Source organism: Ursus americanus, chromosome 19 (assembly GCF_024610735.1).
Source record: "Ursus americanus isolate L20-20 chromosome 19, mUrsAme1.1.p, whole genome shotgun sequence".
Lineage (NCBI taxonomy): Eukaryota > Metazoa > Chordata > Mammalia > Carnivora > Ursidae > Ursus > Ursus americanus.
The window spans coordinates 16,491,797-16,507,800 of NC_142145.1; the positions used below are offsets into that span (position 1 = coordinate 16,491,797).

Consider the following 16,004-nt stretch of genomic DNA (forward strand, 5'->3'; position numbering starts at 1 on the left):
CTCTCCTCGTATTCATTCAGATGTTTACTCATGCAGCAAAATTAATGGAGCCCCTACTATGGGTTAAGGTTCTGGAAATTTCGAAATGAAGAACAGAGTCCCTGCCCTTAGAGCTTGTGAGGAAGCTGACAGATAAACAAGGGGTCATGTTGCATACCAGGGACCATTACAGTCTTCTACCCAAAATGTCTCAGGAGCCCAGAAGTGCTAGCTTTCAAATTAAGGGGACATTCCCAGCCTTTCGGTGGTGTTTGCCTTAACTTCTCTTGTTCGAAAACTTGAGTTGGAAAGGGCTTGATAGCCAGACTTGGCTTTAAATCCTGGTTCTGCTATTAACGTTGGGACCTTGGGGAGATTTCTAACCCCTGAACATCAGCGACCTCATGTGTCGATTCTCAATTGATTGGCCCTCAGCTTGTCATGCACCCTTCCAGGTATGCTCACTGAGAATGGAATTTCATTAACCATTTCTCTGCTCAAGTAAGCTCAGTGCAAAGTGTTCTAGCAGAAGGTGCTGGAAGGACACTGCCGAGGGGGACGACCCTTGGCATTTTCAGCACGGGGTGTGTGTGTGTGTGTGTGTGTGTGTGTGTGTGTGTTCACCCCACAGAGCTGGCCCCAGCCACGGGGCTCAGAGCATGGCCCATCTGCAACCTTGTGGCCTTGGCCTAGGGATGATCTCCTGCAGCCCTCTCTACTCAGGAACGAGAGCTCTGCATGGCCCCCTCTCTGCAGGCCCTCTCTCAGTACCAACGTCTGAACTCCTGTGGCCCCAAATACGCAGAGCTGTCATTCCCTGTCCCTACTCCCGCCACATGTTGCCCAGCGACTGTGAAGGCCCCAGCTCTGCCCTCGCCAGGGGCTAGACCCCGCTGCACACCTCTGCGCCAGGTGCTGACTGCCTCTCCCCCCTGCGTGTGGAAGTTCTGTTGCTCACCCAACAGCTCCAGACCAGCTCTGGCCTGGCTAACCCAGTGAACTTCTCTGTCATCTGGCGGCCTGTTTACACCTTCTCCAGCTAGGACTGAGCACCTCGCAAGCCGTCCTTCCTTGGTGCTTTCCCTCCCCTTAGAGCGTGCTGGGGTTTCCCAGTATCTTACAGTTACTCTTCCATGCAGCGAACAATTGTTGATTTTCAGCTTCCCTTACTTAATGTCCTGTGTGTTGCTGTCTCCTGGTTGCACCCAGGCTATTCACCTCTTCAGTGAAGAAGGGAAGATGGCATCAGTCTTCCAGATTTACTTGGCCAATCAAATGAGAAAGCCTATGTGACGCCCAGGGCTCACTTCTCTGCTTATCAGTGTCGCTCAGTTTTCTCTTGGTCCTAGCCACTACTTTCTTTGCATAGAGAACAAGGGAAGCTCATGTCAGTGAGTGCCGGGGATTTGGCAGGATGGTGCCGGCAAGCGTGTGGTTAGCCTCGGAGGAGGAGACGGAGGGTCAGAGAGACCAGAGAGGTTACTTGGGGTCATATATACAATACTATACTGAGCTGAACTCAGGTGCCCAGTCCTCAGAGCCCACACTTCACGCATCACACTGGGCTTCCTCCTGGAGCCCCAGACCCTCCCCTTCTTTTCACCTGAGTGAGAACAGTTTTCTGACCAACAGAGCCCCCTGAGTCTCAGCGCCCCCTCCATCATGAGAATAGCCGAGAAGCAGGAGAATCGCTGGCTGGAGTTCTTTCACAATGACTTCACTGAGAGATCTCCTCTTAAAAGAAAGGTCTGACTCATTTGAAAGGTGTGAGTCTGTGGTTTCCCTCTCTCTCTGAGTCAGTCTCTGAATGAGACCCAAGGAGCCTGCCCTTGGAATCGAGTCTCAGCCTTGACAAGTATGCACTGGGCTGGTAAAGGTTCCACTTTGAGAAGATCTCATTGTTTCAAATCACATTTGTGGAATTTCACATCAGCAGCGGACTGTTTGTGTAGTTTGCTGCTTGGACATAATTTCCAGAAGGCCAGCAGTCTTCGTTATGCTCACTGATGCTTCCCCAGTGCTTAGACTATAAGTTGGTACATAGTAGGTGCTCAGTAAACATTTGTCAAGTGGATGAATTCACACAGTCAAGGATTTGCCATACTTCTTTACGTATGTGGGGCTTCACCAGGCTATTTTAAAGTGGGATTTTATCTTAAAAGCAAGAGAGAGTATCCCTTAATAGGAACATGACTGTTTTGGAAATCAAGGCATGATACCATGGCTAAGCTGATATCTCTCAATGACCAGAGTCACCCTGATTAAAATTTATTTGTCCTGTGACTCACCCTCTCCAGAAGCTAGTGTCTGATAGGTGTCAGCCTATAACTTTTTTTTTTTTTTTGGTAATAAGCAATAATGGGTGTGTAACATCCCAGTAAGTAACAGAGTGGCTTTTTAACTGGAGCCCTTGGAAAAAAATTGTCCAGTGCCTGGCAGAGAGTTGTACACAAGGCAGCTACTCCATAAATGTCTGTTGCCACTGAGGATAATGCAATGATGACAGGATCTTAAAATAAAGGACTGACATAGGCAGTAGAAATTCAGGCCAGGGAAGAAGGCTCAGGAGAGGGTCATGGTGTTTTTAACTGGACAGTCTTCTTTCACTTCTCAAATCATGATCAGGAAACTATTTACACTTTCTGTGCTTAAGATTTCAGTATATTTGCACTTCCGCTCATTGTGAAAAAACTGAACCAAAAAAGCACATGAAAATCGCATTCTGTAGATGCGTTATAGAGATTCAGGTATTGAGGTGAAACCATATACATCTGAAACTTCTTGACACTAAGAAAAAAAAAATACCTTGTGTCTTATTTCCCAGAAGTGATTTTCCTTGTTTTCCCTTTTCCATTTTAATGTGATGGAGGATATAGAAAGAGAGTAACTACATTTTTCTTTTTAGAAATACTGGGATGTGAATCAGTAGTGTCCCTGCTTCTGGTTAAAAGTCTTTCCTGCTTTATTTTTTTTAAGTCTTTTTTTTTTTAAATAGAGTTTTCCCAAAGTCAGGGGCAGACGGAAGTCCAAAGCCCTTCAGATTTAGAGGTTTAATGGGTGACATTGGCTTGAGCTGTCTGAACTGGTGGATGGTTCATTCGTTTACTCCTTCTTTCAACAAGTGCTTACGGTGCACCTGCTGGGTGCTAATTGCTGTAACAGGCCTTGAATACCACATAGAAGGGGAGCTCCTTCCGGATGGGCATATTGCCTGGGCTGTATCTGCGTCACCTGGGACACTCCCCAGTACGCTAGAGGCCTTCAATACACCTTTGTTGAATTGACGATAGTCCCAGCCCTCATGGAGCGTCCAGTGCAGGAAATTATACTACATTTCTTCTTGTTCATTTAGCATTTGGGTGCCAATAAGATCAGAATTAAATGAACATCAGGGTGGGTTTAAGAAGATGAGAGGGGAATCGCTCACTCGTGGCAGCAGGCAGCCTTGGGGGTGAGTGGGGGGACGTGTAGCTATGATGTTCTTTTCCCCACTGATAAGATGTAAAGGGACTGACTGCAGGGCAAGAAGACCCAAGATTCTTCTGTGTGATTTACGGGAATGAGTCTCAGGACTTGGAGCCACACTGTGCCCAGAACATTCCAGGTCGGCTTTGTTAGACGCTAGGAGACTGTCTCCTCCCCTCTGTGAGCCCATTCATCAATTTCTGCACATTTGAAGGGGGCTGCTCCAAAGCAGGAGTCCTGGGGGCATAAATAGAGGTACTTGCCAAAATTTAGCACCAATTCCCTTTTTGTTGGCTGGGCATGATTTTGATGTGTGTTGAAATAATTGATGAGTTAAAGGTTTTAAGAGACAAGAACGTAGTCCAAGATCTTGTTGTTTCCTTAAACAATAGCCACAATGTCACAAAACTGTCAGGGTTCACTCCTCACAGAGTGAGCTAACCTTCCTTCCTTCCTTCCTTCCTTCCTTCCTTCCTTCCTTCCTTCCTTCCTTCCTCCGTCTCTTTCTCTCTCTCTCTCTCTGTGTCTCTCTCTTCCCCTGAATCTTCTACTTCTTGTCGATATGGTTTGCCTGCCACAGGGCATCTGTTTTAAAGTGGAAGAGGCATTCTAGAATTCTATAACCTTCAGGGGGCAGAAATAATTGGCAGTGCTGGTGGCCAGATGTAACCCCATTCCTTCACTGGAGGCAGGTTCAAAGGACAGGCCTTTCTCTGTTCTTTAGTAACATTATTAACCAGCAAACTGCCATATTTTGGGGACAAAGGCTGTTCATTGCTACTTTACAAGCACTGTATGTTTCATTTGTTATGATCACGTGAAATGTTTCTTTCTGGAGAGATACACACAAGCCCTGGTGACTTAACGCGACCAAAATAGTTTACATTCAATTTATTTCTGTCTTATTTCCTGAGAGAGACAAGAAAGCATTAAATGATGACTGTCAGAAGGCTTTTTCCTTATAATAGGGAATTTGACCAAGGGTCCCCTGGAACACAGTTGCTTAAGTGTGCATTTCTCTGGGAAGTCTCTAATAGCTAGAGAGGGCTTGGGGACCAGTGTTCAGATTTCAATCCTTCCTGCGACTCCTCTTGTCCATTATTACAGTCATCAAGGATTAACATTCTTGGGCTCCCAGGAATGCCCAATTGTGGGCTCTCCTAGGAACAAGTCTATTAATATCACTTTCATCTTCCTAGGTGCAAATTCAGGAAACAGTCGGGGAGAGAGACTTTCTCAGCCCGTTGCCAACTTTCTCAGATCCTGCTGGGGAGCAGTCTGCATTTGCTGGGACCACAACAAATTCCTTCCCCAACACAGGAGGGATCAACGAGAAAGACACGTCACTGGCCCAATGCCGGGAGCAAGGAATCTGTACTCGATGCCCACAGCATGCAGAAAAGCAAAACAGAAAAGACCACGCACTTGGAGGGTCCTGGGAAGACCTAGGATATGAGCTGAGCATCCCAGATGCCAATAACGAAAATACGTCCCTCTGGGAGCTGTCAGTGCTTCTCCCCCAGGAGGGCAGCGCTGATGCCTGGGAGTCCAAGGCTCTCTCTGTTGCTTTCCCTGGACCCACAAATACCAGCCCCACCCCGGAAACTCTATGCGATGGGCCAAGGGGCAGGGAAGCCGCGTGCGTGTGGGAACGTCTTGAAGCCCGTGACCAAGGAACATGTGAAACTACGGATTCTCCAGCTGGAGCCTCAGCTGATAAATGTTTGCCTCAGGAAATTTGCTCTATGGACCTAGAGCTGGCGGAGAGTCAAAGCAAAGGATCTGATTCATGGTCTCCTGATAATGAGATGCCAGGCATTCTTTCTCAAACAGAAGGTTCTGAGCTTCCACAGTCTCCACGCGAGAGCAGCAAGGAGCGAAACTCTGCCATGCCCCCTCTTTTTACCAGTACTTTTACCTGGAACATTTTACAAAAAGCCAGTGAAGGTGGCACAGGGGAAAATTTAGCAGAGATGGAGAATTTCACCTCCACATTGGTCTCCATAGTACGGGCTGGCCAGGAGAGGCCAAGCCCCAGCAACTCAGGAGGGTTTGAGGAAAGACAGCCTCTGTGTTCTGAGAACAGCTCTTCTGTGCAGTTTCCAGAAGTTGGTGATGAGAGCCCCAGTATCAGTGTCCCCGACACGACAGATACACCAGCCAGAAAAGGTTCGGTTGTAATGTTTCCTCATGAGAAGCCAATGACTTTAACTGCTAATCTTGAGTGTCTTCAGATGACCAGGGAGAGTGGGGACACATCGACGGTTACCATGTCCACCAAAGTCCACCCAGCTAAATACCTCCCTGCTTCAATTGCTGAGAACAGTCATGCACATGGTCCCAAGGAGAGTTCACCTCAGGCACTGGATGAAAACATTTGCCAGCTTCCTTCCAACGCACAGTTGGGTCATATCTTAAATGATTCCACACCCAAATCGCTAGAAGAGTCCCTCCGTGTGGTTCCCAGTGGACCAGGAGTCCATGTCCATGTTCCTCAGCTTCCAGAAGTAGAGGGATTTTGCTGCAGTTTTCCACTTCAGACTGATAACCGTTCTAGAAATAAGAGCCTGACTGTGGACAGAGCAGACAGAAGGAGCCTTGAAGAGAATTTCCAAGACAAAGAAAGTGAAACAACACAGAGAATCCAGCAAGAGAGCTTACCCCGACAGAGTTCTCCCGAAGATGATTTCCAAGAAAGTTGGCCCACGACAGCTGTTGCCCCAGGGGAATTAGACCTGGTGTCCTTGGACCACTTTTCAGCAAACTCCAGGGCGGAGAGAGGACAGAGCTCAGGCCTGGGGACTAGCATGTGTAAGGTGGCTGAAGCCACTGTGGAAGATGGGGGTCAGGCTCCAAGACACATTCCACCTCTCTCTAACATCCCCCTGGAAATGTCCGGAGGGAGCGGGCCAGGACTTTGGAAAGCAGGCAACAAGCTGAAGATTATAACTCTGGAAGCTTCCATTCCAGAAGTCTGGCCTGCAAGACAACCACCAGGTTCCGAGGACAAGGAGTTGGAAACTGGTCCCATAATTCCTGACTCGGTCTGGGCTGTATCTGACGTTCTCAAGGCTCGTAGCCCTCAGGCTGAGTCTAGCTCAGCCCTTGTTAATAACAGAGAAACCCACAAAAGTGGAAAACCAGCCAGCCGTGCGTATTGGAGTAGTCTTTCTTCCAAGTATTTGAGCCAACCCAGACTCCGAGAGTCATCTGTGGATCCTGTAGATGCCGCAGACTTGCTATCAGAGCCTTCCAAAACTGGCAAGAGGGAAAGTGTTAACAGTGTGAGTCAAAACCAAGAGGAAAACCAAATCCAGGCAGATCCTGCTGCCTTCTTTAGACGGTTTCTGACCTGCCCTGAAATTGTAGAGTCCTCTGTGGATCCCACGGATGAAGCAGGTGCGATGGTATGCACCCGGGCTGAGACAGCAGGGCCTTCTGCATCCACGCCAGCTGTCATCAGCGAGGAGAGGAAACAGAATGATGGGCATGTGGGCCAGAGACTGGAAGTCCAGCCTGCCATCTTGCAAGTTCCGAGTCCTGACGAAGGAGGGGGAACGCTTCCATGTGACTGCGGAATAAGCCAAATACAAGAGGGCATCGTGAGAAGCCCAGGGGAGGCTGAACGAAGTAAAAACAGCAAAGCAGAATCCGTTTTCCCCACTTTACCTGTTTCTGATGGCCCTGCCGTGATGACTCATGCATCTGTTGGAGCTGATATTCACAACTCCTTGGGTCAAATTCATGACATCCCCGAGCAGGGTTTCGTGGAGCCCAGAAACCACCGAGACGCATTTTCTGACTCAAAGGAGAGAGGAACCGTTGAGAGTGAGTGTGGGAAACTGGCACCCTCCCCCAGTGGTCTCACTCTTACCTCATGGGCTGAAGGAAACATCACAAACTTTGCAAAAAGCCACAAAATCCAGGAACCTACGACGGAGGAGCCCTGCGCTGGGGAAGCCAAACCTGCAAGTGCATCGGGCTCCCTGTCTGTGACCTTGGCATCTGTGGCAGGTGAACGTGCATCAGAGAAAGTTCCTAAGACGCTGCACGGCCCTCGTCCCCAGGGCTCCAATCTGGGCTATGGGCGAACACCAAGGGAAGAGACGCTCGGGCCCACGGCCGCCCAGACCCTCGGCTTCCCAAAGTCTCCTCCAGCGGGGAGCGGTTCCGGGGAGGTCAAGAAGCAAGAAACCTCAAGGAGTGGACATTTAACTGAGGGGGTGAAGAAGAAAATTCTGTCCAGGGTGGCCGCGCTGAGGCTGCGACTGGAAGAGAAGGAGAATGTCAGAAAAAGTTCAAGCTTTCTCAAAAGGATTCCTGAACTTGAAACGTCGGCATCCGGTGCAGACGAGACACAAGACACAAAAAAGGCACCTTGCAAAAGAGAAGGGAAAGGTGAGGCTCTGTCACTTTCTGTCGTTGTTAACGTTTGGGTTTGCGAACCAGATGTCCAGTTCCTGTCTGCAGATTACCAGGCCCCACCTCCAGAGTTTCTGATTCCAGTTTCGGGCTGGAGAAAGTGGTTTCTATTCTAACAGGTCCCCAGGTGATCTCGAGAGAGAACCACCGGAATAGGCTGCCTGGAGGTGGGCTTAATCGAGGGAGCGTGATTAAGATGACTTTCGGTTTAATTATCCTCTAAAAAACATTTTAAAAGATAAACAGAAGCAATTCATCAGTGTGGCTAATTAGTATAATTAAGTAGACCACACACTAAGCAGGATTTACAGAAATAAACATTTAGGTACAATTTGGGAGTCTCCCCTTTAATTGGTGATTTTCATTAGAAACAGCTTAATTGAATCCTGGGTTTTCTTCCAAATGGGAGCATAAGATTTCTTTCCAACTCACCCTCCTCTTTATCAGTCTAAAGTGCCCTGGCAGCTCCGTTCCTGGTTTCAGACCCCTTGAGGCTCAGAGTCCTTGTAACTGCAGTCACTTCTGCTTTGCCTGGGGTGTCACCTTGACCCCATCCCTTAACCCGAACTTTAGCCTCTTTTATTTTAGAGCTCTTCCTTCCCTTCCCATGGGTGGGAGGAGTCAGAAGGGAAGACACGGCAGAGAGGTGATGCCCTCTGCCCATCTGCGAGTGTGGGAGCCCGACGCTGGGGCCCCCTTAACCCGAAGCGGGGGCTTTGCTCCTCCTGCCCGAGTTTCCAGACTTCCACACTGAAGCACAATTCCCCGTGCACAGCACATGGCCCTCAGCCCCTGCTGCAGACAGGATTCAATACCAAACTGCCTTCTGAACGTTTGGGGGCATCCAGCCGGGTTTCTCGGACATATGTTTTAAAACATATTTGAAATTGGGGTGCCTGGGTGTCTCAGCCAGTTAAGCGCTGCCTTCAGCTCAGGTCATGATCCTGGGGTCCTGGAATCCAGTCCCAAGCTGGGCTCCCTGCTCAGTGGGGAGTCTGCCCTTCCCTCCCCCTCTGCCCCTTCTCCTCTGCCCCTCTGCCCCTCTGCCCGGCTTGTGCGCTCTCCTCTCTCACTCACTCTTGCTCAAATAAATAAATAAAATCTAACAAAAACCCCAAAACCAAAAAACCATATTTAAAGAGGATGAAGCAGTATTTTAAAAGATCGCTAAAGTGGTTTCAGCCCAAAGGGAAACGTCTATTTGGAATCCTTGTCCGTGGTTATTCGAGTTACCGTAGGAACAAGAACTGTGCAGGTAAGCACAGGCTGGTGGAGTTTGCACTGGGCGTCTATACGGCCTATATGAGCACAGCATTCTGGGAGGGGGGCGCTCTTGCACCAGAGCACGGGGGCAGTTAGTATGTGGCGGGGGAGGGCAGTGACTCAGACGACTCAAAGAAATGAAACCGACTGACCTTTCTTGGGGACATTCAAAGCTTTCTATCCACGGGGACTGCTCTAGCCTTTCCCCTCAACGCTTGGCCAGGGTACGCACAGAAGAACCTAGCCACACTCCCAGGGAGGGCTTCCTTTTAGCTCCTTCCTCGCCATTCCTCCCTTTACCCCACACAAACAGGGATCCTTTCTAAAGCCCCGAGGCCTCTTGTCCCAGCCAGCTTTCTAGCTTTCCAAGACCCTCATTTCATTCTGCTGCCCACCGTATGCCCTTCCCTCTGTCCCCCCAACTTTGCATTCAGAACTTAGAATGGGCGGTGGATGGGGTTGGCAGCCTTAGGGACATTCAGGTATCCACAGATCGTCATGCAGACTGCCACCGCATCGTGTTGGAAGGGCCCTTGAGGAATTAGGTCCCAGATGAGGACGCAGGCTGGGTCAAAACTCTGGACCGAGAGTTTGAGACTATGGGCCTCGGCTAGCTCTGTAGGGCCGTTTGCACTGAAATGGGTGTTGCCATCGATGAGCACGTGGTATGTTTTCTCTCTCTCCCATCATATTGTTAGTGTCGTCAGCTACTTTCTAGTTGGGGAATTTGTTCCCTGAGCAGCCCATTATCACTTCCTGGGAAGAAAATAAGCTTTTAAATATGCATTCTGTGGCCCAAATGTCTGTTGGCATCAGGAGGGATGAGAGGCACCTTTAACCCATTGGTGACCTCACAGTAGGGGGATTTGAGGGAGAAGGGCAAACGAAGCGTCAGCATTGAGGACTTCTGGCTTGGCCGTGGGTTACGTCATGTTTTGGGTTACCACAGCTGCGGAGTTAGGGAACTTGGTCTGCAGAAGCCTGACACCATGTTTTCAGTAACCTACTGCCAAATCATTCTGCCCACCTGGCTGGGTCAGCCGTCCTCCTCCCGTTCTAATGTCTGTGCTGCCGCCCAGTGGCTGCCCTGAGTAATGCTACATTTCCCTGGCCTGCAGTGCACTCCTCCCTGATTGAAAAAGGCGATATTCAAAGAGCGCAGGCTAACCCCCTGGGGAATGGTTTCCTGCTGGCTCTTACTTCATTCAAGAAGACGCTTCTCTTTTGCTAATGAAATTGATATCAGACATCACTGCGATCCGTTAGGATATCTTCAGCGAAGACAACTGATCAAGGGGAAAGATGGATGAATATTATTCATAAATAACTTACTGTTGAGTCGCCTTCTGTGTCTGGGGGCTTCACCACAATTACTTGGATAATCTGGATTTTATTCTGCTCCCTAATCCCCAGCTCTGATTTTGACCTGGACCGTCTGGTGATCATGAAAGCATTTCTATTTGGCCCAGGTTTATAGACTGGGTATCCACAGTCCCCTACCCTCTTCTTAAAAAAAAAAAAAAAAAAAAAAAAAAAAAAGTCTCTTGCATTCTATTTCATTTTTGCATTAAAGATCTCACTTGGGGAGTTTTTAGTAATGAAAAATGAGATTTTTCTATTAGATTTATTCATTTTCTGACTGTTTGGCCACGCCACATCTCCCCTCAGACACTTGGTTTCCTCGCCCCTAAATTGAGGGTGATAATTATTATCCCTATTCTTGGGATTGTTGTCAGAATGAAATGTGATACAGTGGGAAAGCCTTTTCCCCACTGTGAAGCTCTTTGCAACTGTTGTAAGAACACTGACCTGCAAATCTCTCCTTTCCAGCTCCGCTCTTACTGAAAAAGATCCAAGCAGAGATGTACCCTGACCACTCCGGGAATGTAAGATTAAGCTGCCAGTTTGCAGAAATTCATGAAGATTCTACTATCTGGTGGACAAAGGATTCAAAGTCAATCGCCCAAGCGCAGAGAAGGTGCGATATTTGCCTGGTCACTTTTCACAGCTGTTGCTTGTTCCATATCGTAGTTCTTAAAGAAAATGATTATAAGAAGTAAAAAGGAAAACTGAAGCCGAAACTCCACACCCAAAGTACCCAAGACGTAAGTAACCGAAGACAGATGTCGAGACAGGGAAGGCCGTAGAGGGTTCTTACCTGAGCTCTGCCACCCCTGAGTTCTGTGGCCTCAGGAAGTCAGGAAACCTTTCATGATGTTTCTAGAATCAAGGGAACAGGTGAGATCATCTTCTAGCCTGAGGTTCTGTGGTCCCAAGATTACAGAGCTCTCTTCTGTATGCCTGTGAATTTGGCTGTGTTTTCTGTTTCATAAATTCCCATGAGCCTGACAAATTTCAACACTAAGAAGGTGAATCCAAAGGAAGAAAAAAAGGAAAATGACCTCTATACCATAAGGTAATAGAAAGTAGCAGCTTGGAGGGGGATAAAGAGCCAGGTCTGAGATGGAAACTGCTGTTTATTTCTGGGGCTCTAGGATGGAGAGGACAGGCGGAGGGGAGAGAGGAGAGTGAGAATCATTGCTGAAAGTTTCCGTGTGGAATGAACCTGACGAGCGGCTTCCTAAAGCACCTTGCGGGCAATCCATGCTCCTTCATGTGGACTGTGGACCTTGGGCTTCATCTGACTCACCTGAGGGCGGGGGTGGCTCATAAGATCACGTGGTTCAGTGGAACCCACTCTAACTCAAACAGTCCCAAGGTGCTTCTTTCTGCCAAAGGAGGTCCCCATTGAGCTGTCTGAATCACGGGAGATGTTCCTGCCCCCTTCATCTCGGGACAAGCAGCCTGAAAAAGGAAGAAAAATCTGAGAGCTTTCTGTCTAATTAAATATGGCTGCTTGGAACATCTGTCTGGAAATTATGTCCCAAACGCAACTATGGCAGATCTGAGCTATAGTTTCTTTTCCATGACATCACTCCCGAAAATCTAACTGGCTTGTGATGGATGGAATAATGCCTTGCTGCCTAAAACGTTGCCATCATCCTGCCTGCCTTATGTATGGCTTAAGAATTAGAATGGAGAATAAATGACTTGATTTTTAAATCAAGGCTGCTCCCTAGACCTTTATAGAAAAGAAGCACTCATTATTCATTTAAAAAACTTTCTGTAGCTGTCAGCCAAGGATAATTAACCAGTGGGGTTTTTCGCAGTCTTGCTCTGAGCTCAGAATGGGCACCCGAATCTTTTGCGTCCTTTTTCCATTTGGGATGTCTTTAGAAAAGCTGACCTCCCTTTGGGGCGCATATGACAGTAGCAGGCTTGCCGTGTACTAGTGACACGTGGCCAGGCCTTTATGTTCTTAGCAATGTTGGCTTCATTTCGTCTTGACAACACTGGCTTGGGTGCACTCATTTGTGTTTTCTGTGGTGACACTGGAGAATATTCGGGATTCCTACCTCCTCTGTATCTCGAGAAATCGTTTCTATTACTTCACGTGGCTTTTTAAATGTTACCAAATTTCCTTCACCCTTCATTCCAGTCCCTCCAAGAAGTATCTCACTGCCTTGTCAAAACATAATTTTCAAGAAGTTGAAATCTCTCCAGCAAGTACAATATAAACATGTAGCAAAGATCTTTTTCAACTCATTCAATAATGAAGAACCAGTAAGATGGTAATGCTGTTCAAAGGAACATTGGAGGAATGAGATTTATATAGTCAGGCAAACGAAATGCAGTAAATAATACTTTTACAAATAAATACAAAACTGGTGAATATTTGACAGGTAATAAACACTGGGGATTATCTTTTCTCCTAGACGGAACTTATAAATTGCAAGTTAAAAATGCCTCGGGGAAGGGGGGCTGAATGTAAAGAGCAGAGTCACGCACAGAAGCTTTCTCCCATAATTAAATTTGCCTTGGGTGAGCCCGTGAAACCGTGACATAGAAGGGCAGGAAAAGGCCTCCAAGGTTCTCTGTCGAGTATCAGAGAATCAGGGAATTTCTCGAGCAGAAGAAAAATGTTCGTGGGGCAATCCTAGTTCGGCCCTCAGCCTTCCCGGGGGATCTTGACCTCCTCTTACAGGGACAGAAATGCTGCACTGACCAGTAGGCCACAGAGAAAGACACTGCCCCAGCCCTTCTGTGACTCAGTGTTTCCCAGCCCAACAGGAAATCTTCTGCTCATAACTGGACCTGTCCACTTTCAAACACGCATTCAGCATGTGTTCAGAGGCTCTGTCGGTGGACGATGTATTATGATTTCGTGGACTTTTTTTTAAGCGATTGGTACATGAAACATGTGTAAATCCGAGACTTGATGTCCCCCGAAAAACCAACTGATCATGAATACTTTGTGCAATAAGCAAGTGAGACAGTCAAGACAAGTGGAATTTGTGGTTGAACTGTGAACTGACCCCAAACTGAAACGGACAAACCTGGTGAATGTTTAACAACATTCAGAGCAAACCGCAACAATATTTAATGGAATTTTTTGGCTACAAAGTAAGTTTTAAGTCTGAGACTTTGGAATGAAGACTGGAGCATTAGCCATCATTCTCATTATCCCAGATTTGAGGGCAGTGATCACAGATCACTTGACGAGGCAGCATAATGAGATCAAAGTGAGGACTCCAGACTCAGGCTTTCTTGGTTCAAGTCCCAGCCCAACCCTCATCAGCTGTGTGACCTTGGCTCACGTGCTTGATCTCTGCATGCCCCAATTCCCCGTCTGTGAAGCGGGAATAGTAATACTACTTCTCTCATTAGATTGATCCATGCGCAACATGAAATAGACGTTTAAGTCATTAGCACAATGCCTGGCGAGTACCAAGTGCTCAACACACGCTAGCTATCGCTATCACCATCATCATCATCACCATCACCATCATCATCATCACCATCACCATCACCATCACCTCCGGTTTTTCTGTTCGTAGCACAGTGCCTGGAACTGAACAATGTTGACTGGGTGGGAGGGTGGATGGATGAATGGTATTCAGTAGGGGAGTATCCTATTTAAAAAAACACTCTCAGCCACACATCATTATTTACAACAGAGACCCTCTTTCTCTTGTCCCTTATTGTGTCTGTGTTTAGATTTGGTTTTGGAATCTTCAGGTTTCCTTCAAGCACAAAGCGCCTGGATTAGTAACATAATTGGGGTGAATTTGAGCAGAAATGTTCATGACAGCCCCCAGAACTCACGTTTCCGGTTCTCTGCTCTACTGGCGGCAGCCAACCCCCCCATGTTTCTGTATTCATATCGCATGTGGGAGGGAGGATGTTACACCAAATTCGCACCTGTTGTCCCCTCCCAGTTAAGTGAATTATTTAAACAGCGTATCGAGGTCTTGTACTTTAGCCAGCCCCCTGGCCCAGCTCATGAGTGCAGGGAAGCATGTGTTTCTTTCTCCTTAAGTGTATTAGAAAAATCCAACCTCGGAATGATGAAGCGTTCAAATATTCATGTCCCCTATTGCAGTGCAGGCGACAACTCCCCCGTGTCCTTGGCCATCGTGCAAGCTGGGCAGAAGGACCAGGGCATCTATTATTGCTGCATCAAGAACAGTTATGGGAAAGTGACCACTGAGTTTAACCTCACGGCTGAAGGTAAGCCCCAGCTGCTCAGTTTCAGGTGAAAACCACGAGCTCTACGCGCCCCCTCCAGTTCAGAATGCCCATGCGTACTGAAGGCACTCTCTCCTTTGTCTTCTTCTAGTTCTGAAACAACTCACGAGTCACCAGGATATGAAAGGTAAGCCAGTCTGAGCTGGATGTCCAAGGACGTGGGCACTCCATCAAAGCATGAAATAGCTCCTGGAATCAATGGTAGAAGCAGTATTCCCATCGACCAAGTAGGAGTGAGCGCAGGAATGACTGAGACAGGAACGACAGTTTATGAGCTAGCTCAAGCGAGTTGCAGGGCCTGTAGTGAGTGCGGTGTTTATGACAGATCAGAATGTAGCTTGTACTGGGCGAGGACACGCTGGCAGGGCTTTGGGGTAAGGCTTCTTTCTTCCTTTAAGTGTCAGACTTGCATCCAGCCCCTCTGCAGGGGGGTTTCAGGGTCCGGCAATGACGCACTCTGTTTTGTGTCTTCGGTTTACTTTGCGGTTTGACTAACTGAGCCGATTCCAAAGACAGCCAGGTGTCGAGGAGAGTAACTCCAGTCGTTTGCATCTTAATGAAAATGAAAGATGGGCTTTGGTGCTTTCCTTTGGCGCTTTGGCACTGGTGCGACAACCTCATAACAATGGCTCCTGAACAGTCACCTGCCGGGCCACCACAGAGGACAGTCTGGTGAAGTCTGTGCTTGGCATGTATTTCCTCTTAGGGAAACTTACCTGTCCCCACACACCTGCCCATCCCCACCCAGTGGTGTGCTGGGAAATAAGTTTAAGGACCTGCCCAGGGTAGGGGGTGGGGAATGGGACGGGACTGATTTGTTGAGTTTTCTCATTTCTGTGGCGTACTCTCACCACGGCCAATTTTAAACTGCCAGTGTGGCATCGAGAAAACATGAAGCCAGGACAAGATGCCCTCCGGCAGCTGGAGCGAGCCGGCTGCAGCCCACCTGTGCACGCACCCACCTGTGCACGCACCCACCTGTGCACGCACCCACCTGTGCATGCCGCCCTCACCCACGTGACCACAGCTTTTAGCCCCTCATAGGAGCTTTGGTCACTTTTCGAAGAGGTGTGAGTAAAACTGATGACTCAGTTGATCTAGCATCATAATGAAATTTACCTCCGGTGCTGATTCTTAGATGAACAAAACACCCGAAATCTTTGTGAAGACAAGACAGTAAATGCAATTGCGATAGAGAACACCTAGTTCATCACAGGCAAGGCGCTGGGGTCTTGACTTAGAAGTTGTCTAGCAAATACGTATCATGATATTTACCCAAAACAGCA

The 16,004-nt window shown here is 48.0% G+C and overlaps 1 protein-coding gene and 1 long non-coding RNA gene across 10 annotated transcripts in view; one reads left to right on the forward strand and one right to left on the reverse strand.

The window, feature by feature from the left end:
• Positions 1-16,004, forward strand: part of ALPK2 (alpha kinase 2) — a 124,873-nt gene that overhangs the window by 73,449 nt on the left and 35,420 nt on the right. For all 5 annotated transcript variants that reach the window (XR_006778214.2, XM_087869773.1, XM_087869774.1 and 2 more), the window contains 4 exons: positions 4,644-7,842; positions 10,960-11,107; positions 14,573-14,700; positions 14,810-14,845. Coding sequence is in view for 4 of the 5 variants with exons in the window: in XM_087869773.1 (XP_087725899.1) it covers positions 4,644-7,842; positions 10,960-11,107; positions 14,573-14,700; positions 14,810-14,845 (3,511 nt within the window). In the remaining variant the exon portion in view is untranslated. The remainder of the gene's footprint in view (positions 1-4,643; positions 7,843-10,959; positions 11,108-14,572; positions 14,701-14,809; positions 14,846-16,004) is intronic.
• On the reverse strand, positions 2,305-11,782 carry LOC123787425 (uncharacterized). Of its 5 annotated transcripts, none has more exons than XR_015727609.1 (4): positions 11,288-11,782; positions 10,939-11,162; positions 7,114-7,712; positions 2,305-7,015 (listed from the first exon to the last, which is right to left on the reverse strand). It is a non-coding gene; the product is annotated as an uncharacterized LOC123787425 (long non-coding RNA). The 5 variants fall into 5 exon arrangements; XR_015727610.1 differs by lacking the exon at positions 10,939-11,162 and having other exon boundaries at positions 11,288-11,349; positions 11,696-11,780; XR_015727608.1 differs by lacking the exon at positions 10,939-11,162 and having other exon boundaries at positions 7,114-7,246; positions 7,319-7,712; positions 11,288-11,772.